The following is a 26,400-nucleotide window of genomic DNA, read 5'->3' on the forward strand; positions in this document are numbered from 1 at the left end:
AAATCAAGTGTCATCTTCGATCCTGCGAAAGATAATCTTTTCTTCTCGAGAAGACATCCGGACCTGGATCATGCTCAAACGCAGCATTAGATGCAAACGGAGCCCTAAACTCTGAAAGATTTATGGGCGAACAAACAAAATTAAACGGGCGAAACCTGGAAAAGAAATGACAAAAAAGAAAATACCAGTATGTTTGCACCTGAATTCACCCTTTAGGTAGGTCATAAATATTCCTCACTGCCGTCAATCACATCTGTCCGCCTGCTACCTTTACAATCCCTGTTGCAAGAAAATCAAAGACGTTTGGTGATTTTCAATAACACTATCCCACGGTGGTCTGGTCATTTAATCAAAGAGGGTTGGGTTATCAACCGTGGGTAATGGACTGTCGAAGGAGGCGTTTCAACATCAGTTAAACAAGGATTAGAAGCCCAGGAACAACACTGGGGTTTGAGGACAAAGGAGATAGCCCTGCACTTGTAGGGAAGAATCAGACACGTGAAGGAGAGATAGGCGTGAAAGAGAAAAAGAAGGGAGTGAGATGATAAGACAAGTGAGTGTGGTGGATTGAATCAATCTTGCACTTTTGGTGGTGTAGGGGCTACAAGCTAAAAGGGTTGTTAGCCTTCACCTCGCTATCGTCCCTAAAACACCAAGTGTGTAGATAATAACATTTTCACCTGGAAGAACTTACAAGATAAAAGTGAGGATGTTTGATGACTGACAGGACTGGAGTCCAAACAGAAATGTGAATTATGGCCATTTTAACTTTTTTTTGCCTTGTTCAATTTACAATAAAAACAGATTCAACTAAATATGTGAGCTAGATTTACTAGCACTAAGTAATTGTTGGACCACAGTTTGACCACCAAAAACGCACACAAAAAACGTAACCACAAATAAAGTACTCAACATGAAAAATCAAAATGATTTGCTATTCTTGTAACCTTGTATGATTTACACCTTAAAACAATAAGTAATTGGTTGGCTATTGTAAAATATATGTTGTTTGGCTGTTTTTTATGTTTTAAGTGTCTTATGCTCACCAAGATCGCATTTATATGATCAAAATTACAATAATATTGTGAAATATTACTACAGTTTAAAAATGTAATTTATTCCTGTTATCAAATCTGAATTTTACACATCATTACTCGCATGATCCTTCAAAAAAAGAAAAAAATCCTCTCAAGAAACATTTTCCAATTTCAAATTATCATCAACTTTTATTCTTTCAGGATTCTTCAAAAGAACAGCATTTATTTGCAATAGATTTTTTTCTTTTCCATCACTTTTGATCAAATGAATGCATCCTTGCTGAATAATAGTAAGCAGTCCTTAAAAAATTAAATGAAAAAAATCTTACTGACCCCAAATGTTTGAGCAGTAGTTTATATGACTATATCAGGTAAACTACAGTCATTTATTTTATGAAAGGTTATTAAGACTTTTTAAAAAAAAATTGTATTACAATTATCTGATGAATTGTTCACAATAAGACCAGGAATGTGTGTTAAAATAGTAAAGGGGCTACATTTTGTTTTCACGTTTACTTTAAACCATATTAAAAATGAATTTCTCTTTGCTGTTGGCCATCATTCAAAAGCCTTTATGCCCCCCTTGAGTACAAACAAACTTCCTATCAGCTATGACTGCATATCTCACACACTAAATGGCTCTGTGGGTGAGGGTCTGAATAATATCCATGTGGAAAGTACAAATGTCCCCCAGTAGTTTTTCCCTGCCTTTATGAGCTGCATTATTTCTCAGATGCACACATGTAAACACAGGCTGGCTGAATCACTGCGAGACAGAGCAGGTTCTGCGCCGTCTTTGTCTTCTGCCAGTGCTTACATTAGTCTGAAAAAGTCAAATATTCCCGCTCCAGTCTCCATTTATCCTGTACGAGGGCCGTGTGGATATATACCAGGGCCCCTGACACTGGCAAGTATCCGACTGGAGAGGGGCGGAGCCGTAGTGCCAAGATCTACGCTGATGTTTATGTCATTTAATTCAGTATAAATGTGTTGAAGTGCTTTTCACGATTGGTTGGTGTTGCTGCAGGCATACTGTATATTTAGTTGATGGGAAAAATAACAAGGAAGAGAAAATTACTCCGTGTGGTTGATTTTGAAATTTAGCAGGCATCCATAGCAGTCATTTCTCTCTGCCTTGTCATTTTCTCCATCAAAGTTTAAAGACTATACATAACATTTATATATATATATATATATACACACACACACACATCCTTACTCCAGTCTTCAATGTCACACAATCCTTTATAAATCATTCTAATATGCGGATTTGCTACTCAAGAAACAGTTATTTTTTATTATCAATGTTAAAAAACAGTTGTGCTGCTTAATATTTTTGTGCAAACTGCAAAAATGTCAGACAATGTGCAAGTCTTTACTGACACTTTTGATCAATTCAATGCGTTTTTGCTCAAAATTATTTCTGTAAAAGAATTTTATGCAAACACGCAGAGAGAGAGAGAGAGAGAGAGAGAGAGAGAGAGAGAGAGAGAGAGAGAGAGAGAGAGAGAGAGAGAGATGGAAAAATTTCAAAGGATAAAAATAATAATTTAAGACAAATGGAAGACGATAAATGGAAGATAAATGCAAGAAAATAAAGAGCCCATAATAATAGTGAAGGAAACAAAGTGATCAATAGGTGTGTATGCATGTTAAAAAATCCAGCTACAATACTAAAGACACACAATTGACACATTCAAAAAAACTATAACGTTCAATATTGATGCTGATAAATGTTACGATTCAACTATCAAGAAAAAAAAATGAAAATGTGGTTAAAAGAAACACTGGGTAGAAAATTACGCAGCTCAATGTTAGCTTACCAACAAGCCACCTGAGAACAGGCAACTAACAACGTAAAATGATGCCATGACTCAATTCCTCAAATCAGCTTATGATGGCTGCACACACGTAGAAGGTGCATCCAACATATTTTTACATTTATATGACCTACCAGCAAGAATTTTGGCCAAAATGCATCTCAGCTGAATAGCTTCACTTCATTCTTTCCACCTCTCTCCAGTGCACCTGCCAGTGTTGGTGCTGTTTTTAATAATAAACCCTGATGCGAGCCAAATGGCAGCATAAAACAGCAGCTTGTGTCCTGGAGGGAAGTCACAAGTTTAAAGACTTTGCAGCCTGGCATTTTTCAAATTAGCAAAGTGGGCTGGGAAGATATGAATATTCACGAGGCGTTATTCCCAGCCCGCTCGTCGTTTAAGTTCCCCCATGTGAGCACAAAGCCCAATCATCTGTCACACCCCCCCTTTAATTCAATCATCAACCTTCATTCAATTATCCAATATAATATGCAAATCAACCCAACAATGGCCAACAAATGCTAATTACCTACATCAAAATAATTAAATTGGATGGCATCAGCACAGAAGGACTGAACGGCTATAAAAATGAAGGCAGTTTCTTTAATTAAGAGCAAAAATGTTTTAAATTAGAAGCACATAAATTGCGAGGACTCTGACCCCTCCCCTCCCCGTCCCTGGAGGGGACATTAAGACGTCACGGAGGAGGTTTCCACGTGATGCACGCATAACTAAAACCCGACCGAGTGTGGCGTAGTCACACCTGCCATGCAGTCGGCGGCTTCCAGGTAAACGAAGCATGCAAACGGTATCAGGGACTCCCACTTCTTCATGCCAGGCTGATCTGTGATCTGTACTGCCAGGTTAGATCAGCTCCCTTCCCCCTCCACCAGGACTGAACAAAGAACGGGCCAACTGCCAGGCGGAGGATAACAATGTCCGTTCCTACTACACAGTGCAGAGCCAACAGAGGTGGCAGAGTCACTGCATTATTCAACAGTCTCCTTTTGTTGCTATTGTGTTGGTTGTTTGTAAGGAGAAAAGTACACCTGCTCTTGATCTAATGACGACCAAACATTATACACACCTCAGTGACGGAGAGGAAAGGATCTTTTACGGCGCTAAAATAAGCCGTGTGAGACTACATGAAGCTTTACTTGCAAATTGCTGTTCATTTAGATACATTTTGTGTTTTGCAAAGTTTGCTAATTCAGTAGTTGCGGCTTTGATCCACATTGTTTCTAGATTGTTGTGCAGAGTGATCAGATGCATATTTACGGTGGCCGAGAAAGCTCAACGCACTGCAACTGAAGACAACACATGTGCTGCAACCACTCACAATGCAGACAAATACAGGAAGGCGCTGCAAATTCTCACAACGCAGGCAAATACAGAAACACACTAAATACTCACAACGCAACCAAATACAAAAAACACGCTGCAAATACTCACAATGCAACCAAACACAGAAAAACGCTGCTAATACTCACAACGCAACCAAATACAGAAACACGGTACAAATACTCACAACACAACCAAATACAGAAACACACTGCAAATAGCTCGACTACAACAGAAAGGTATCAAGGGGACCCAAACAAGTTTTTTGTTTATTTAACATCCTGATGTTCTGTATGTCCTGTATGTGTATTGTGAGTATTTGCAGCACGTGTTGTCAAAAAATTCTTCACTAATCATATTATCAGCACATAGTAAAGCGTGACTAAGTACTAGTCAGGTAAAATCACTATCATTCCGATTGGATAAGAGCAGACTGATATAAAAGGAGGGAAAAAGTGTTTCCAATCATTGTGTTCTTGTGTTAGCAATGGTTACATCCAAAGAAACTTCATCAAGAACTTCAAGGAGAGATGTTCATGGATGTCCCAGAGAGTCCAGCAAGCGCATGGACCGTCTCATCCTGAGGAGTTGGCTACAGAATCGTATCGCCACTAGTGCAGAGTTTGCTCAATATTTCAAGCAGGTTGTGTGATGCATCTGCGCACTCACAGAGGCCAAGACTTTTGGACAATGGCCTGGTGTCAAAAACGGCAGCAAAGAAGCCAGTTCTCACCAAGAAAAAAAGGACAGACTGAAATTCTGCAGGAAGTACAAGGATTCACTTAAAACCATCCATTTACTATATTCCTAGTTTTAGAAGCCATAAAACAGCTACAGTATGTGTAATTGATAGACAAAAATTTAATTCGTTATTCTCTGAAAATCTTCCCCCATGCTTTCAAATCTCATTCACGTTACTCCGATAAATAATAGGACAGGTTTGGCATCGATGATGCTCGATTTCTTTTTTCTTATGCTTTAATCATTTGCATTTTGACCAATTTAAATATAGGACATCTCTATCATAGAGTAAGATTATTAATGACTTGTAGTCTTTTGTAATACAAAAAGCTATTATACAGCTTCAAAAGACTTATAACACAACTTATATCACCCTCATCGTTTCAAGTGGACGACGCTAAATACAGGTGTAAGCGGGGTCTAAAATGTTTTGTGCATGTCCACTTTCAACCACTTCAAGAGGTAGTCGAAAACGCATTCGACCGGATTGCTATTATAGTGTAAACGCTCACATGGTTGTTTGTGTTTGAACATTTACAAAAGACCGTCTAATCTCCGCTGACTAACCTAATGCGTAAAGGTTACGGGAAGCGCTCTAGCCAGACGGGATTTAAACTTTGTCGGCTGAAGACCAAAGTTTGGTTTGAAGATGAAAAATGTACCAAGCACAATGTTCTCTCACCATTAATGCTTTCTAACATAAACTCACAGCGTTCGGCGTGAAGCGAAAGCTGCTGCTCCCCGTGTGTTTTTCCGTCGTCTCCGGGCGCGTTCATATGTAAATTGCACAAGCTTATTTTGCCATCAGATAGAAAGATCTTAAAAAAACATACATTTACCCGCCCGTAGACCCTCCCCTCATAGAAATCAGGACAGAAGTGGTCAAAAATTGACAAAAGAGATGCATTAAAACACCAGCTGTAAACGAGAATGTGTTTCCTTCGTCTACTAGTGATGCAATTTTTTTTTTACCAAAATGCATTTTAATACCAGGTGTAAACAGCGCCAAAAATGCATCAGTATATGATCATAAAACCTTATGGATTCATAAAACAAACCTGCTGCTAGCATTTATTTTACCATTTTTTATGTAACACTAATGATGAAGGTAATCTCACCTGGTTGTCTGGGTGGTTGACAGTGAAGTAGCCGACGCAGATGATGAGCTCATGAAGCAGCTCTTCAGAGCTCTGTTGAGAACAGTACCACAGCAGAGAACTCACAATGTGTCTGAAGGCCAGAGAGAGACCCTCTGCTCCTAAAACACACTGGAAACACCAGACACGGGTCAGCAACGGTATCACATCAGCGAAGAGCTAAATTAAAACTGATTTATCATTTACACACGTCATGTCATTCCAGAACTGTATGACTTCTGCGGAACATAAAAAGATGATTTTTTTGGAGAACCATTTTTGTCTGCTATGAAAGTCAGTGGGGTCCAAAACAACATTGGACACTGTTGACTGTGTTCTGCAGAAGAAAGAAAGTCATACAGGTTTGGAAATCGAAATGAGGGTGCTCACAACACTTTTTTTGGTTGAACTGGTTCTGGAATCAGTAGTCCAAACTCAAGACCCCCCAATTCCCTCAACTAAAGAGATGCTATCTGCCGGTCTAGAGACAGTATTTATTAAACATGTCAACATGACTGAGCGCCTCAGGGTCAGCACTAAAACTACTGACAGTTTCTGCTGGGTAGGAGAGTGTTATGGGATGGAGAGTTTAAACAACCACAAACAACAATACCTGAAAATCCCAGCATATGTAATGGGAGTAATACGCTGGGTTCGCATCACCACAGACAGTCTGTTTGATTTGCCAGTGTAGCATTCAACCCACTCTGAGAACCGCTGTTGTTAGGATGTAGAACCAAGAATCATTTATGTTTGAAGGCGATTGAAGCATTAGCTACTATTTTTTATTAAAACGAATAGATGAGGTACAGGGGTTATTATCGTCAACTAAAACTATTAAAACATTTTGGTTAATTGAAATAAAGCCGAAATAAAATAAAAATATTAGATGAAAAACTTAAAATAAGTCGCCTTGGCAATTAACTGAAATGTTTGAGTTGAAGCACTACTATTATTAAATAAAAACAAATTAGACCAAAAAACGAAACAAACTAAAATTTAAATATACATAAAAACATTAAAAAAGGACAAAAGCATAAAGAAATTACAACAAATGAAAATAAAATTAGCACGAAAACTAAAAATATAAAATAAAAGTTAATTCAAAATATAAAAAAACTATAATAAAACTAAACTGACACTGATTACAGAGTTACTGATCAAATTTTGTATTTGTTTAATTTCTGCAATTTTAAAGATTTTTAATACCACTATTGAATATTTTAATAACACTACTGAAAGGCCATCAATAGATTTAAATATTAAATTGTGACTATATGAGTTTTTGTAGTTAACACATTTAGTTAATTCCAATTTCGGTGTAATTACAAGGTTAAATTGTGAGGATGACAAATTATCATTTAAAGATGTTGACAGAAGCACAGTAGAGTTATTTGTCTCAAACAACACAAATATACCCCATATTTCTCAAACAGAAATAAAAAAGTAACTGTGCTGAACAATTAATCATATGCATTAACAATCTAACATTAAATTTCCCCTCAAAGAATAAAACAATATTTTCTGTTTTTTACAACCCAAAGGCAAAGAAGAAGCACCAGTGAGCCACAGGGAGACCTATTTAATAAGAAAAGACTGGATTACACATGATTATCTAAAGAGCAGAAACAAATACACAATTAAAACCTTAGGCTGAGTTTTATCTAGCAGCTCTACTACTAAGGAACCAGATCTGTTTTGTAACAGCTAGACTGGCATGCCAGAAAACACCTCCATGAGTCTTTAGATCAGGTTGGAGTCTCATCCACATCATCTCATGAAATAATGTTAATACATTGTCCAGAAGTGCTTCTGCTACGTCCTATCTGGTGTTTAACTAGTTTTTTTTTTCTGTGTGGGTATTTCCAAGATAATTGCAAAGTTAAAATTGTAACCCAAGTAAAGAGAGAATGATAACAGGGTCACCTGTATATTGAACACACCCATTGACCAATTGATCATGATTTCATGATATTTCCAGGTGCTCATTATTGTTATTATATATATATTTTTTATAGAGATTAGACTCATAAACAGCAGTTTCTAGTGGATTAACTATTTTAGAGCCAAAAATAACTAGAAATTTTAGATTTTCCATTATTTTTGTCCACTCCTCGAAATCAAATTGTTCAAGACTGGATTGAACAGCATTAAACTTGAAAAGGTAAATTTACATTAAATTCAAACTAAACAAACTAACACACTAAATTATACAATAAAAATAGTCACAAACAGCAGATTTTAATTAAATATGTCACATACATTGTATATTACATCATATTAGTCCCCATAGGGATTAATGTGCAGAGACTCAAATATTACTGAATCATTTTAATGATCATTATATTCTTGTGAAATATCCAAATGAACCAATTTACTAAAATGAATCCATTTCTCAGCACTACATATGAATCAATTAACTGTTTCTTGAACCAAACAAACTGATTTCATAGAGTTTGAATCACTCTACTGCTGTCACCCAAATGAAAAATGAAGTTAGTAGCATAACTACTTAGTTAGTTACTCTCTAACACCTACTTTAATTACAAAGAACTAACTGTTATGAATAGTTGGTGCGGTTGTTTCTACAACAACACATTGAAGTAATTCATAGGGTTCTGACCCTCCTCGTTCACGCCTAGGTGTTTACATGATGATTTAGCCTAGCGATACCGTTCTAGTCTCTTTATCATGCCGGCTGAAGAACGACCGGAGCCTGTGCATGTTACACCACTCACTGTCCGCATTACTCATCCAGAGCTTTCAACATGGCTAGCTCGGGGTCAGAGGTCAGGTGTGTTTACATCCACTGGGTTAACTTTGTTCTGTGAAGAAACACTGATATCCTACCAGTGGCTCTGAGGGCATTGGATCATTAGCTTTGAGGGTTATGTCTTTACGGGCCACATTTGTGTGCGCAGACGTACCAACGCAACCATTAATGAAAGCCCAAGAACTTTTTATTGCTTTACTTTTCAGAACGTCTGTCTGTAGAATGAGGCCACATATCTGCCACTAGCTGAAGGCTGAACTGCTGCGTTTACCTCTCGGAAGAAAAAGACAAGCTGTGCAGCATTACTTTAAGCAGACAGGGTGGCTTAAACTACCAACAGGATGGACAACACAAAAAAGATGTTCGCATCCTTCCGCAGAGCTTTGAATCAAAGAGGCAGGATATCACAAATTGTAAACAGGACCAGAGCAATAAGGTTATCCATCACGAGACGCGTAGCAACCCAGACGGCTGCGGTACTTTTCAGAAGTTAAACACGGTCTTCTGGATTCTATAAAACTGAGTGTACTCAGACGGGCCCTAAAAACCTAGAAATTCGGTGTGCTAACTAATTAAATGAATATCTAACCTAAAATTGTCACTAACACTTTCATTTTTCAACCATACACCATTTAGTACATCTATTACATACAAGCGCCACATCGGAAATGAATACCTGGAAGGCTGAGAGGTCCAGCAGGGCGAAGGTGTTGAGGAAACGCAACCCCTGTAGGGCCACCTGGATGACGACGGAGCTGTAAGGCCCCTGGGGGCCCGTGGGGACGACAGAGAGAGGCTCAGGAGGAGCACTGTGGAGCAGTATGCAGTACAGCATGTGAAGGACGCCCACCAGATCAGTGCTCTGCAGGAGGGCTGTTAAACCGGTAGGGTCCTGACGTTTGTTGTCAAAGATACTCAGAGAACTGAAAACGACAATTAAAGGGGAAAGAATTACATTGATTGGTAGTATGCCAATCTGAACATAACCTAAATGAAGGCACACATGAAGACACAGATAACAACAGACATTCAGAAAATTGTATAGAAATGTGCTCTTACTCAAATATATAAACAAACAAGATAAATCACACATGATGTGGGACAAAAGACCACTTTGTTAAACAGGTAATACCCGTTAACCAGTGACTGACACTCCAGGAATGAAAAACAAATCATGGTCAGAAATTCTGTTCTATATACTAATTCTATTAGCAAGGCCAAAGGTGTTCCTCATTGGATCCAATGTATCAGGCCAGTGAAAGAAGGCTCCTCATGTTTATGCACCTTTCAATCTGAATCACTGGCCTTTCAAACAAAGTAAGCAGAGCACAGGGCTGTTCTAGTGCAGAAGGGAAGTGTGGCAGAAGGTGGCCAAAGGTGTGGTCTGAATGTAACCGAACCTGATGTGGTGCTGTTCTAGTGCAGAGGGGAAGTGTGGCAAAAGGTGGTCAAAGGTGTGGTCTGAATGTAACCGAACCTGATGTGGTGCTGGTTACTTGCTTAAGCCACAAAAACCGAAGACCCAGGATGTAGGAAGTGTGAGATGTCTGGTCCCAGTGGCTTCTAGATTTACTCGCCAGACCAGAGCCTGTCCGTTCTGATATAAATAACGAAGGCAAGCCCAATCTGTGAAGCATGCCTACGGGGCAAATAGGACTATCTGGTAACATTTGGCCCTGCCCGAGTCAGGAATGAACACTAAGACACAGTGAGGGTGGCTGTGGCCAAATATATGAGGAGAGATAGGAAAGACTTTACACTTCTGAGCCTGGGATCAGAGACTGGAGTTCAGAGAAAAAAGAAACACAGTGTGAGGTGAAGTAAAATAGATATACAAGAGAAGGAAAAAAATGATGAAGAAAAAATTCTATAATTAATGTGTAGAGTGGTGGATATAATGTGATGGACAGAACAAATGTATAGAATGTATACCAAGATAGACATGTAAACAGATGGATTAAATGCATGATCCTATAGATGTATAAAATGAACATATACTGTATAACGTATGGAGACAGGTAGAATGAGTTGGACAGATGAAGAAAAATGCAGAGAATGTGATGGACAATGTGAGCTATATAATGGATAGAGAGTGATGGACAAATTTATAGAATTAATGTTTTGAATGTACTGAATGACGGATAGATGATTAAAACAAATGTATACGATGTACAGAGAGACTGCTATAATGTGGTGGACAGATTCATTAAATGAATGAATAGAATGTATTAGAGAGTTGAACAGATGTATACAATGAATGTATAGAATGTCCAGAGAGACTGATCGAATTTTATGTACAGATTCATAGAATGAATTTGAAGAGCATTTAAGAAAAGATTGATACATGAATACATAGAACACATAAATATGAAAGAATGTAGTGGAGAAATATAGAATAAATGTGTAGAATACATTGACAGATGGACAGAATGTGTTAGACCAGGGATCACCAATCTCGGTCCTGGAGGGCCGATGTCCTGCAGAGTTTAGCTCCAACCAGGTCCAACACACCTGCCTGAAAGTTTCTATTATGCCTATTGAGACCTTGATTAGCTGGTTCAGGTGTGTTTAATTAGGGTTGGAGCTAAACTCTGCAGGACAGTGGCCCTCCAGGACCGAGATTGGTGACCCATGTGTTAGACAAATATATAGAATCAATGTGCAGAATGTACAGAGAAAGAGAAAATATGGCAGGGGCAGATGTTTACAATTAACGTAGAATGTATAGCCAATGACAGAATGTGGTGGACAGATGTATAGAATGAATAGAGATGTATTGGACAGTTGTAAAAAATGTATGTGTTTGAAAGAATGAATATATAGAATGTATAGAGATAGATGGAATGTGGTGAACAGATGTATAGAATGTATATAGAATGTATAGATAGATAGACAGGAAGTGAAATATACAGAAATGAAAAGAATGTAACCAACACGGAATGAATGCAAAGAATGAAGGTGTTGATGGAATGTAATTGACAGATAAACAGAATGAATATTTAGAATGTAGGGAGAGATAGATGTAGAGGCAAGGTAAGGACAAGATCTATAAATGTGACAAACCACAGACTGATCAAGTGGATCTTGGGGAAATTGAGCCTCTAAGCAATGAACCTGACCGGCGTCCAAACATCTCATACACCAATGAACATACTGGAGCGCTCCACAAAGCAACAGTAGAGCCAAAATAGAGGGAAGTCTTGGAACTTGGACAACCATCTGTCAGCCAAAAGCACTGGCTCCACAACTATGCAAACTCACCTTACTCTCTGGCTATCTTGTGTTGCAGGACATTTAATTAAGACCCATCTTACCAGATTTAAAGCAGCATGTTTGTGTGTCTTAGTCAGGTCAACACCCTGCAGATTAGCAGGATTGGTAACTTCATATCCCTGAGGGTATGAGCAGAAGCGGTCCTTAAGCTGATCTGAGACGAGATCTTCTGTTACTGCGCAACGGCAAGAGTCTGGCCATTGGCATCAAGGGCTGATCCCTAAACAGCACAAAAGGAGCAAGTTCTACAAGGTGTCACATTGCAATTGAGGATACATCTGTGAACACTACACTAAGTGCACTGGAGGGGAAACAGACCTTTTGGTAAGTTAAAGGGGGAAAGGAGTGTCAAGCTTGGTGAGGGGGAAACCTCACTCTCGACAATGAGATCACAGCAAGTGCAAGAGATCGGCTACTCAGAATTAGCTTCCGGTTGGAAGCCACCTTGTTTGACTGATCTCAGCTCTGCGCTCCTCATCCACGTTTAACCTTACCCGGCGTAAGAAAATCCCCAGAGCTGGTCTCAGGTCAGATGATAAGGGCGCCATCCACCGACAGTCACGATCAGTGTCTACATTAGGGAACAAAGACTTGGTTCTCATAGAGAGACTGTGCATGACATACTTCACATCTCCTGACCCTGAAACAGGAGACAGCAGTGTGGGATGAAAGTCAAAGGCCTGAGAGAGGCAATCTGAGTCTACCTACTGACCTCAAATCAGCATCATCTGATTAATCCATGCTTACAGCTAAACCTGTGTTGATGCTGTTAGTGTCTACTCGATTTAAAAAAGGACGAGACAAAATACATCTGGAACTTTGATTTGCCATAAAACAATTTCCTTGAGGGAAAAGGGTATTTAAAGACTTGAGTAAAAATAGGTTTCTAAATTAGTCAAGGTCCCTAAAACCCTGCTGGAGCCATGCCACTCTGGTTAGTGCAGAGAGTCAGGGTGCTCAGAGGGAATGTGGTCAGCATCCAAAAATGTCCTGTGCCATTTTACCAATCCTCTTCATGGTCTTTCTCCATATAAGTTCCTATCACTCTACACCAAGAGTGCCCCGTCTAGCTTCTGCTGATCAGCGTTCCTGCAGAATTTGGATCCAACCCTCAAACATGGGGTTCTTTAAAAGACTGCAGACAGGTGTATTAAAGCAGCATTGGAATAAACTTTGCTCTATAACAAAGTCGTACAATCAGATACACCACCATTTCAATCCATTTTGATTGCATCACAGGCCACAATTCATATGTTAACACGTCATCATTAGCCTAGCACAAGCGCTCCTTGACTTTTATTGTCCGTTGATGACTATCAATATTTAATCCCAACAAATACACTGGTAGCTGGTGAGAGAAATACAAAGCACTCGCTTTGAGAACAAATCCCAGGGTCTGGCAACTGCAAGAGAGTAGAGCAACTCGGAAATGTCTAACATGAACCACAAAGGCACAACTTCCTGGCCTTCAGCATGGTGAAGAATGACGGAATGGAACGCTGACTCGATTATGAAATATGTTGATTTTGTCGCTGAGCAGGACTATTAAAGAGAAGAATTGGCAATGGAGTTTCTCACAGATATTCAGTGTCAGAAGCCAAAGGATGTTGGGAGAGACACTAGAGTTGTCACAACCAGCTGGATGTCGTCATAAAATGCAACAGCTGGAATAAAACATAGCTGGCCAATTGAGGCGGAGCAAGAACCTTTGTAGAAACTCCAAAATCCAAGTGGACTGGAATGGACTTGCATGTAAAATTTGAATTGGTGCAAATGCAAAGACTTATTTAGAAAATCAGTAGAGATCAAGAGAATTTAATTCAAATTGTTCTGAAACACATCAGTAGTACTTTCTTTTCTTCCTTTTAATACACCTTATCAGGCCCAGACAGAATCTGCAGACTTTTTTCTATTTCAACATCACAATGTACAAAAAAACAATCACTCCTAAAATGTTTACAGTGTAATTTAAAGTATGTAGAAAGCAACAGTGCAGCATCACAGTGATCTGTCTTTTCTGCAAGTCAGGGTCAGAGGTCAAAGTCGGGATATCACAAGCTTTGACTGCGTGGTTAGCCTCTGTCAGCAGCTGTGCATGCACAAAATGCACTCCGACACGCACGTGGGTGGGCTGCAGGCAGGAGTTTACAGTGCAAGGAGACAGAACTGCGGGGTCGCTAGATGACTATCAGCACAGGCTCTGCAGGGCTAATGTCAGACACTGGGAAATGAGCTGCTGATTGATGGGGCTGGTGTCTCTGGTCTGCACCTCCTCAGATATCAGAACAACACAACTACAGTGGACTTCACCTATTAATTTAGATAGGAATGAGGCTATCTGCTTGTCTGGGGATGTTTGGGAAGGGTGAGACCACTAAAAATAGATACTGTGGTGGTATCATGGTATAGTGATAGCATCATATGGTGGTATGATTGAACTTTCCCTTTGGTAATAAATGATTATTATACCCAAATAACATCATAAGTATATATTGTATTTTCAAGGTAATTCAAAGAATACCACTATAATGATAAGAGTCCAAGTGTATACCATGGTTTTTTGTAAGTGGACTGGAGGGTCATGTCAAATAAAGGAAGATGATATAGGAGACAAATGAAGTAAAGTAACATTAGAAACCACTCACCGCCCAGTCATGCCAAAACTCAACTTGCACATCCCATGGAGGAAAGAAGTGGCTTGCTCCAGAAAGGCAGCCATTTTGGGACTCTCGTCGATCGGCCCTTGTATGGACAGGAAACAGCCGTACAGCTTGTCGATCAAGCCCATGTTCACCACATAGCTGAGGGAAACGAGACGAAACGCGTCAGATTTAAAAACACATGAAAGCATTTGGATGACAATCACATTAATCATGCTCATTTTCCTGAGAGGAACATCAATTTGATTTAGACTACATTTATAGTCAACATTTCTTTTCTCTTATCCGCCATTTTGGATACGTTTCCCAATACATTGAATTGCCTTCTCTGGGATATATGCAAAGGTGGCAAAAAATTGGGCCAAAATTATGCATTTCAAAAGCAGTATAGGTTAGGACATTCTGTAACAGAATTCACACTTGGAGCACACCTATGATGCCTTAAAATGCTGTCTAGTAGGCAGCTCACGGCCATGAAAAACACTGCAATCCAGAATGCTCTTGGTCTGAAATCTGAGCTCTCATCCTAGCCCACAACTCCTGCCTATTATGTCTATATCTCTAATTTGTCTGGTCAAATGAAAGGTCTCATGACGGTGTTGGTCCGCACCCTCCTGGCTACAAATCAGGCCTAATTACAGTATTAGTGGATGACTGTGTCTCTGTGTGCCAGCTCAGATCTAGAAAAGGAGAAAAGCCCCCCTTCTTCCCTCATGCCTCAGGTATTCCGTCCCTCCACCTTCTCCCACCTCCAGCACCGTCTAAAGTCTCCTGGCAGTCAATCACTGGACCTCCCAGTGAAGTCTGGGCCAGCATTTTGTGGCTCCAGTGCAGCAACGAGCTGACTCAGTTGCAGATCCGCATTTCACACCTTCCACTTTAGCCTCTGTTTCCCAGTTTCCCCAAATCGGTATATTTTCCCCCTCACTCTCTCTTTTCCTATTTCCCTCATACCCCCTTTTGTTACAGCTGTCAGTCAAAAGTGTGTGCACTCAGTAAAGGCAATTACAATTCTTCACTCGCCCTTCTTCTCAATAGGTCGGCCATCACCTGAACTAAAGCCCCTTGTTATGGCTTTATTTTCCTCTTGGGTTTGACTCAAGCAGAAAGCGGCTTTCCACACACCATTGTGCAGCCTTTCAGATGCTTCATCCAGGCAACAAGAGCCAAAGTGATCAGTCATGATCAGATGTTCCAGCCAAAGGTCTAGCGGATCTTTATGCGAATCATTCAGGGAGTTTATTCTTTTTAAAGTGAAGTGAAAGTGACATGTGAAGGACAAGTATGGAGTAGTGAGTAATAAACACACAGACACACTGCAAACCATGAAACACACACCCGGAGCAGTGGGCAGTCATTATGCTGGGTGCCCGGGGAGCGATTATGGGGTTAGGGCACTTCAGTTATTTCATGCTGGTACTGGAATCAAACAACCTTTGGGTTACCAGTTGGACTCTCTAACCATTAGCCCACAACTGCCATTAGCGCCGGATTTGATGTTTGATTAATTTCTATGCATTACTCTTTTTATAGTCCTCTTTTCTGTTTAAAAACCAAAGAGGTTGAAAAATGCAAAACTAAAAAAAGGTTATATTTTATTCTTCCCTGCAGATTTATTTTTTGGTAATCCAGCCACTTGGCCTGTTCTGGCCATGTCTGCAAGGTCACTCCACGGTCACTGCAGTGGGCTTGAGACTGCTCGTGTCAAACAAATCATGGGAGGGAACACTGAGGGATTGTGGGAAGCTTGGGATTCTTAGCAGGCCGGGCTGTCTGCCTTTCCTCAGAGCGCAGGAGAAAGCCCAACACTAGCGCTCTCCTCCGCACTGCCCTACACTCACGCAGAGTTCAACTGAAAGTCGTGCACTTCCAGAAGGGAATCTTGGCCAATGAGGAGACTAAAAACTTTGGTTTAGAGCACAGATTTGTGAAGGAGTTGCCGGCTAAGTTAGGAAAGAGATGTGGCATCCAAGAGCATACTGTACCCAACCAAAGTGCATAAAGCCAGGTCTGATGTGTACAAGACTATGATGTCATTAAAATGTAGTAGTCTTATAAACAAATTTCCCGAATTGTCTGACCGGGATAACCTATGGATCCTTTCCAAGAGGTCATTCCCTGCTCAAGGGATATCATTCCAAGACTTGAGAAACTCTTGTGTTTCACATTGCAAAAAATATTGTTGCAAACAAAAGCCACGTCACTTTATACAGTTTTAAGCGTCAGACAGTATTTGTTTTAACCACAGCTGTAAAAATGCTTAGTTTTCTAATCTTAGAGAAAATGTTTTCCTGCCTCCATTTGCCTGATGAGCTGGAGGAGAGGTGTGTGGAAAAGGTAAACAAAGAAGGATGTTTTAAGAATGCAATGAATTGAGAACATGACTAATAAAAAGCAGTGAGTGTAGATTTAGATTATTGTGTGTACACTTTGCACTGGTGTGACTGATTTGAAATTAGCCTTTTACAGCTTAACGTTACATTGTAAATTGTTACATTGTAAAATTAACTTTTTCTTCTCAATTAACCCAGGCTCTTTCTTTTTGAGAACGGTAGGGGTATGCTTGGCTACGTTTTGCAAAATTTGAAGGGGTTACATATTGCAGTGGATATGCAAATATTTATACAAAATATAAATTACAAAATACAAGTTCTTTGTTATGTCCAAAAATTAACTTGATAATGTCAATTGTTATGCGTTACTTCAACAAAAGACATTAACATGATCATGTAAGTTGTTATGCGTTACTACAACAAAAGACATAAGATTTACAAGATGCATTTAAGATGCTAGATCAGGAAGAGTCATGGAAAGAAAACATAAAAATGAATAACCTGATAAAATCTTGAGTACGTGTGTTGAAGTTCTCACTGGCGACGGGTCTGCTCTTGGCATCTGGAGTGCATATACGTGGAGAATCTCCATTCAAATTAGTTGGGTGCAACTGCCCCAGCACTGTGGCGACTGTCTGCAGAAGTCCTGTAGTCAAACCCTCAAAGATCTGCTTATTGACACTGCGGCCAAAGATTGAAGTGTCCTCATCAGGCACGAAGAGCTACAGAAACAGTTATAGATGTGTTATTCATCATTGGTGGAAAGAGAAAAAACAAAGACATTGTCAGCTGAACTGTAGTCACTACCCTGAGACTACCAAGAAGCAAGACAATGGTGTCTAGACACGTTGGAGCTTTCAGGTTTCATCAAGAGCTACAGATGAAACATCTTCATCAACGACTCTCAACATGTCTACAAGGGTGTCAAAGACGAGAAGGTCTAAAACTACAGTCATGTTCAAACAACTGAAGGCATTTTCTTGAAACTCTGTTTGGAGATGCGATATGATGTTTTTACAGTTACACCATTATTGCTGTTTGTATTGCAGCAAATCCTTCTTTTAATGCATTTTACAAAAATCACAATCCTATTAATTGCATCCTTACAAGATTTACAGTACTCTAAGCAAACATTGGTTGAAAACTGATTTGGAAAGGTCTAAAACTACCTTTTTTAATTTGCAAACACTTGCTCAACTGACTGATTGTTGTCTCTAACACCAATCTTGGCATTGAAGGACATCTGAGATCACTAAACAATGGCCTTTGCTGGTCTCAATATCCGGCCCAGCACTGTTGCACAATAGACAGGGTCATTTAAACCTCAGCTTGCATTTTAAAACATGTCCAATTAAAGCAGAGGGTGCAAATAAAAAGGATCCTGTCCTCTTTTGTTTCCACACGTAAGCCATTAATCTTTGGTTGGAATCCTGATCCTCTAGTGCATAAATAACTACAAGGGCACTGCTCTATTATTCATCAGCCCTGGGTTATAAATTGGTAGATACAACTCGAAGCGACATTGTCCCTGGTGGTGTGCCAATGGCGGGCATACAAGAACTCTGCAAGGTATTCCCGTTTGCAGGGAGCACTGCCATTTTTTTTTCAGTTAAAGTTTATGTCTGAGAGTGAGGTTTGGTATTAACGCAAGGTTTGGCATTAACGTAATATATCTTAAAGGTAGTTAAAGCTAATTAGACTGTCATCATGTTTATAGCTACCTACTTGAATCTTTGTTGCACCATAGTAATGCAAATTTAGCCAACTAGACCGTGCACATACTGTAAAATGCATTTGGCAAATACTCACATATGTGTTCGAGTTCTTGCCTAAGAATATGTATAGGATAGTCTGCACATAATTCTGTTGATTCAAATAAATATAAATAATCAAAATATAAATATGCTTGTATATAAAATACATTTATATTTAAAATAAATGAACAATTCTGTAACTTATTTAATAATTTCCCATGACCAAACCTGACCATTTTGACTTTTGCTATACAGAACACTTTAATGTCTAATAATTAAGGTTTAATTGCATTAAGGTGGTATTAAACTAGTCAGATGTCATTGGTTAAAGATAAAAAAAAAAAATACATACAGATACACATGCACATGTTAAAATGACAGTTTTTATAGAGGAGTAGGTTACTATGCTGAGAGAGCAGGCAAAACCAGCAACATTCTCCACAAATCTAATTACAGGGAAGGAAAGGGTGGACGCCAATAGTGGCCACACTGAAAAAAAACACACACACACACACACACACACACACACACACACGTAAATGGCTACATAGGTCAGCTTGCAAAAATAACTTGAATAATGCTCTTTACTGACTTTTTCACTTACTTTCGGTGACTATTATGTCCGTTTATATCCATCACGTCAAATAATCAGTGGCCTGACTTGCTGTTGCGTTGAGTTTGAAATAAGGGTTTATTGTTTTGCCCCCAGCAAATATTTAGTCTCTAGACTGACAGGGGCTTAATGATTTGCCAAACTAATGTTTCTTGCGCAAACACACATCCACAAGCCCTATATGACTCAGTAACTGGGTCTTATTTACTAATTGTACACACATATTTACGTGTGACAACCTGCATGCACAGACATCAAATACATTTGCATTTAAATTTAAAGGTACAATATGCAAGAATTTTTGCAACCATGGGTCGCTAACCTCTTCCAATAACAAAGGCGTATAATGATGACGTGTATTCCGCATTAAGCGTAAGTATGGATCTTGTCGTTAAGCTGATGGATCTTTTATGGATGAGTGAATACATTGATGTTTTTAACATGTCTGTGGTATGAAGCAGGGCGCGCAACGCTAGACATATACCAGCGCCACACGCAACGCGAGTCCCGCGGATGTAAAGGAATAATGACATTTTATTCTACCGAACTACACGGAAGTGCTGAATTAATACAGGTCAGTTTATTAGACGAATCAAACTTGAGGTAATGCAGCGCTGTTTCACTTGCTCTAACAGTTACACTATCACACTAAACGGCATTTGAATGTGTTGAATGTTGTTAGTTAGGTTGTGTGTTGGCTGTATGAGACTCACTAAGCTAGATCAACATTAGAATAACATACAGATCATATTCTAACATTTCATCATGTTGAACTAAGTAACATTGATTAGTTTTATGTACACCTGTCTAATAAAGTACATGCAACACTCGCGTCTCTGTCAAGTTGAAGTTAGTCACGGACGTGGAGCTCTCGGCATCTCGAAAGATGTTGATCTTCGTTTTAGCCCTCTTTTTGTCTCAAAGTCTGCTTGCCATGGTCCATAATGTTTAAACAAAACAACAACAGCGTGATTTCTTGCTAGGCATAACGGCAAAAACTCGGTTGTCCACGTCTGTCGCCATGGTTACTAACGCAGTGCGAGCGCAAACCTGGCGGAAACCGAGGCTAACACGGATATGACGCCATTGACTGGCGACTCCTCACCCCTGCTCACACGCCCCGTTTCCTTGGTTAAAATCGCAATTTTCTCACGATTTACAAATAGTTGGAAACAATTGGGATATTGTAAGTAATCAACAAAACAAAATATATAACATTGGCCTAGTGGTTTTTGGATATTTTACTGCAAAATTCCTTCATATTGTACCTTTAATCCTACTTATGAAAAATGTAATAAGAATTAAATAAAAATGACTCTTCATTAAGTATATATATATATATATATATATATATATATATGTAAATAAAATTCACCTGTTGTGAATTCGGTGGAAAAATTTTCTGTTCCTGTGCTTTTGTTCAACAGTGAGGAGCTTACGTAAACACAACCCTACTGACATTTGTGTGTCTTTCCATACTTTGTCTTAATGACATCTTAAAGAGCTTGAAGCGTAGCGTGAGCTTGGTTCTAAAACCCCCTTGACAAAAATCAAAGGGCGAGAGAGAAGGCTGGGGGGGAAAGACGAAAAATAAGGGACAGAAGCAATGCGAAATGTGATTCAGCAGTGGAGCTTTCCCAGAACTTAAGATGATTCAGTGAGTCATATAAACAAGAGCAATGTTGTATGTATTAAAATCCATTTTGGAGCTTGCTTTAAACTGGTAGATGAGCTACATATGCTCTGGCAAGATGAGGAAGACAAAAATGACCCTTTAGACATGACAAAACAGCACTTTACAACCTTTAAAAGCTAAAGTGGAAGTCATATCCTAAAAGTATTAGTTCACCCTAAAAATTCTGTCATTTTTTCCCCTCCCATTCATGTTGTTCCAAACCCGTATCACTTACTTTCTCCTGTTGAATACAAAAGAAGACATTTTGGTCGCTTCTTTTCCATGTAGTTATAATGAATGGGGACGGGTGCTTTCAATCCATACCTTGACTGAAGTTTTCAAAATTCCATAAAATGAATCATATAAGTAGTCCAAATGACTCAAGCACTAGGCTATATTATTTTATGGTCTTATGAAGTCATCCGATACCTTTATGAGATTTTAGTCGTCATTCACTAATAATCAGTTTAACTTGGGTGAGTTATTGGATCAGTCAGATTTGTGAACGAATCATTCAGATGGGTGTTGCAAACTGGATCAACTTATTCACTGAAAAAAATTTGACTCAAACGAAGGATTCATTCAGAAATAATCGCTTCTCCGTTCACGAATAGGCCAGCAAGAGCTTGGGCCAATTTTCATGTACCAGTAATAAGCCTTAATTTTGGTTACACAAAGCTATTGTACGACTTCATAAAACATTACATTTAGAGCTTTGTAAGCTTTATCATTTTATGGTGCTTTTATGTGTCATTTTGTTGCTCGAAAGCTCCAGTTCTCATTTACTTGCATTATATATGGAAACTGACTGCCAGGATATAAAAATTTTGTGATCCACGGAAGAAAGTATGTTATAAAGGTTTGGAACAATATGAGGGTGAGAAAATAATAATTGAAATTCTATTTTTGGCCGAACAATAATAATTTAGTGACAAAAACTTGGATTTATGGCACATAAAGACCCCAAAACGGTAGGATTAGGCAAACTCACGTTAGCTTCAGCTGTTAATACTCACCGTTAACTGATGGAGGAGTAGGTCCATGAGAAAAGTAATTTTGTTGCTGTAGAGAACATAGGAACAGTTGTTGTGGCAGTGTGCACAGGACAGGTAATACGTGTTCACGGCAGCGCACAGGGACCTAAAGAGAAAGAGAGCGGGGGATTAGTTTTCAAAAGCCGACGGCTTCTCCTGTTTTGAGTTTTCCATCTAAATGATCAGGATACAAAGCAGGCCCCATATAAACATTTCATGGCTACTCCAACTGGCAGTGTAAAAGATTGCCAATCAGATGAGTTGGGTTCTTTGCCGTAATACAGTAAGGTTATCTGAGGAAACTGACACTTAAAGCTCAGAGTGTGAACATCACACGCAATCCAAGAAGCATGACAACACTTGGAATACAACGCTCAAGGGATTTTCTCTCAGGAACAGCTCCTTGCGTAATGTTGAAGAGAAAACATGAGATGTGCCCCATATGAGAGCTTAATCACTCTGAAATGTTTGGGACAAGGTACCATGGTAATTACACATTTTCTGACACAACCATGATGGTAATACCATAGTACCAATATTTATAAAAGTAATTGTGTGCACATCCCACCTTCTGGCAGGTGCAGGACAAAATTTACTTACCAAAGTGAAAAAAATGTAATGTCCGCAACACTGCTTTAAACTCCCATATTTAATATAAAGGCAATGTTTCGACCCTGCTGGGTCTTCTTCAGGCAAAACCATACCATAGTACCACCACAGAAAAGACACTAAAGTACTAGTACTTTTATGCAAACAAAAAACAAATCCAAAACAAAACAATACAATACAACACAACATTAGATTAGATGCTGAAAATCCAACAGGTTATTTTTAAATAGGGTTGCAAAGGGGCTGAAAATTTCCTGTATATTTCCAGAAACTTTCCAAAAGTTTCAAAAAATTCCTGGAAAGTTTCCAAATTTTCTGGAATTTTGGAAACTTTGCAACCCTATTTGTAAATAATACATACTACATACATAAAACACCAACATGCATATACTCACACAGACACTATTGCATTCTCACTTTACCAAGGTACTGCCACAGTTCCTTACTTTTAAGGGATCTTACAACCGGCTCAATTAGATGAAATGGAGAAGAACTGGATACCGAACATCTGCCTGGCCCCTTCCTTGCTTTCACGTTTCCACCATCTCTTTCCCCAACTCGTTTTCTCTTGGCTCAGATAAGAGTCTAGCCGTCAGCGCCTTCGGGCCAGCAAGCCACTGTCAGTCAGTCAGGCCTCTGTATTTTGTCTGTTCCACACCAGCCCGAGAGGAGATTAATGTAGCTGATAACTGACCAGTCACTCCGCTCCCACTCCAGACCCCCCATCCATCCCTCTTCCCAACCACCCCTTCATTAGTTAATATTTTCTGACAACTGTATATTTTATCCCAAAGCAGAGTGGCGGGGCCCTATCTGCCGTACGGACAAATGGAATCTGACTTTTCTTTTTTAAACCAAGCCATGTTTATTTCCAACCGTAAACATTTTGATATCCACCGCAACCTTCACCATCTGTTCAGCATTTTCAGCCAAACCGTATTGGCACTCGTTAAAAAAATAGCGCGAGCCTCGAAGGCCTCAGCCTGTCAATAACTTCCACCCGGCTGACAAAAACACCAGTGTATATTTTACCCACTGGCGGGCTGATCAGGGAGATAGCGGTGCGAATATTGACATAGCGGTGTAAAAGAGTCAGACATGCAGTATGAGACCGCAGGGAAAACATTGTGCCTGGTCTGCTGGGAAAGGATCCAAGTATTCCCCGCACGCCTCTTAGCTTTGCACTTTCAAAGCCGCTCGATCGTGACCCATTATAAAAAACGGGTGAAGCTGTTTTTATGTACGTCGTTATTAATCGACAAGTTTTCACCTCGTCCGAGCGGACGATAAACGCAGTTGACAAGGGTGTCGAAAGAGGTCTTGTTCGATTAATACGCAACAGCCAACGGAACATTGATTCACCAAAGCGTAAATGGTGAAGTGTTTCTTTTGTATTGATAGAAGGATACCGGAGCTTAGGGCGAAAGGAGGAGGAAAGGAAGGACGGATGGTCATGGGTGAGTGGAGTGATACACCAGGCTCTGTTCAGTCAGGGAAGGGAAACGTGAGATCTCCTCCAACCTGTGCACTCTGGGCAACGGACCAGCACTGCCTCAGCCACACTGATTTTCCACCAGAGCCTCAATTGTGTAATTTCGAACAGCATTTTTTTTCTTTTCCATCAAACGTTCAAATATTCTCAACGGGACTGTTAGGGCAGGCAGGTTTTGGCTAAAAGAAAACTAAAGATATCGGTCTATACGCAGATGCGTTCTTCAGTTTCAACGTTAGTAAATCATGTCTCATATGTGTTTGTCATGGAATTTGAGGTATCTATATTGTTTCTAGGCAGGTTTTTAAAGGTTACGTGTCAAATGTCCAGGCGAGGATTGAATGACAGGCCTCAGTGTCAAGGTTCACTTTGGCTTCTCAAATATAAACAGCGGATTGACGGCTTAAACTAAAGATTATCACATTGTTGAAGTGCTATATATTAACAGGCAACTGAAATTTGGCTAGCAAGTGTGAAAACAATGAGTTTATCTATATATAATTGTATTAGTGTATAAAAATGTTCCAAATCACAAAACAAAGTGAGTATAAAACAAATTTGATTAGAAATTACATTTGTACAATATTTAAATCAGCTAAGCTAAATAGTTCATACGCAAAACTATTCTTTAAATAAAGTCTACATTTGAGTTGAGCTACAAGCTCACATGAGCTCATGAAAGATTCACCGTTAACCTGATCTTAGGTGCACGTTCACAGGGTTTTTGAAGGTACGAACGAGGCTATATGATGCCTGTCCAATAACGCGTGGGGAAGAATGCAAGCAGTGGGGGTGGGGCAGCCCCAGGTGGCTCGCATGGTTAAACGGCAGATTATAGAGAACACAACTAATTTCTTTGCACTAATCTTATTAAAGTGTAAAACAGCTGTCGACTAGCCAAATCTCAACACCAACCCCCATTGCTTGCACCAAGCTCCAGTATGAAACAAATAAGAGCATTTGGAGTAAAAAAGAAATAAAAAGAAACAGCAGAACGACAGAAAAATGCTATACAGGTTTAGGCGTTACTATCAGGAAAGATATCAAATAAGTTGCTGTAGCTAGTTTTAGATAATTGCAAAATGCACATTTCACATGACGTTCCAGAATCGGAGTTTGTCAAAGAATGAACACTAACCACAGCTAATGTTAGATATTTCACTTGGGTAATTATCAGTAAAAATTAAATATCACTTTTGACTGCTTGTAGCAATTTGTCAGATAATCAGACAAAAACATTTAAATCTGTCTAGTATGAAAACTGTTTCTAACTATTGAAGTGATAAACCTACAGAATGACAATTTGCATAAACGACAGCTACTGTTTGCTATTTTTCGGCGTTATTTTCTAATTTGTCAAAGAATGCACAAAATAAATTAACTTGTGCAGTATGGTGAAAAACACAATTTCAGTTAATGTGATGATATCTGACAATAAAAGAGTGCTAGCTACTGATTTGATATCTCTGTTTATCGTTAAGTGACAAAAATGCAACAAAATACAACGTCTAAACCATGTTAGACATTACTATAACTATTTTATACTGTTATTAACTGAGATTTTAAACAAGTACCTCTCTCTAGTGCTTGTTCCTTTTCAGATGCTGTTGATAGCATTCAGTGCTAGATATTCTTCATACTAGAATAGTGCAGATGTTACAGTGATACTCTGTGGCTTTTGAAGGTTAATTGAACCAGAACTTGTCACATCTATTTGTTTGATATGTTGCCTATGGTGGGTTTCCGACCAATTAAATATCCGAATCATCCTTTCATGCTACACAAGTATAGACATAACTAAAAGTTTTCTGCAGCTTTTGACGATTAACTGAGCGTGAAATCAAACAGTAGTTTGTGGTGTTGTGGTCAGAGCACATTCATTTTCTTTAGTTTTTTTTTTTTATGAGCTTTGTCAGCTTACATGTAGACACCTCACTTTATCTACCTCCTAAATTGGCTGTGTTCAACCCTCTGTGCTGCTGCTGTTTGAGTAATGGGACTTTTTTTTCAGGCCATCCATCATCTTGAACCCCGTTAAATACTCAGAAGCTGTCACTGTCCTGCTTGAAATGATATCCTTATACACCAGCCCACTGCCAACCATAAACC

At 39.3% G+C, this 26,400-nt stretch overlaps 1 protein-coding gene across 6 annotated transcripts in view; it reads right to left on the bottom strand.

The window, feature by feature from the left end:
- The window catches only part of scaper (S-phase cyclin A-associated protein in the ER), a 108,877-nt gene that overhangs the window by 9,226 nt on the left and 73,251 nt on the right, over positions 1-26,400 (bottom strand). For 4 of the 6 annotated variants that reach the window (XM_077211146.1, XM_077211142.1, XM_077211147.1 and 1 more), the window contains 5 exons: positions 22,173-22,296; positions 17,616-17,836; positions 14,767-14,922; positions 9,525-9,771; positions 6,058-6,207 (listed from right to left, as the gene is read on the bottom strand). In XM_077211146.1, coding sequence (XP_077067261.1) covers positions 6,058-6,207; positions 9,525-9,771; positions 14,767-14,922; positions 17,616-17,836; positions 22,173-22,296 — 898 coding nt within the window. The remainder of the gene's footprint in view (positions 1-6,057; positions 6,208-9,524; positions 9,772-14,766; positions 14,923-17,615; positions 17,837-22,172; positions 22,297-26,400) is intronic. The other 2 variants (XM_077211148.1, XM_077211145.1) reach the window with 1 other exon arrangement.

Source organism: Siphateles boraxobius, unplaced genomic scaffold, assembly GCF_051911475.1.
Source record: "Siphateles boraxobius isolate OS27281-9 unplaced genomic scaffold, OSU_SipBor_1 65, whole genome shotgun sequence".
NCBI classification, from domain to species: Eukaryota; Metazoa; Chordata; class Actinopteri; order Cypriniformes; family Leuciscidae; genus Siphateles; species Siphateles boraxobius.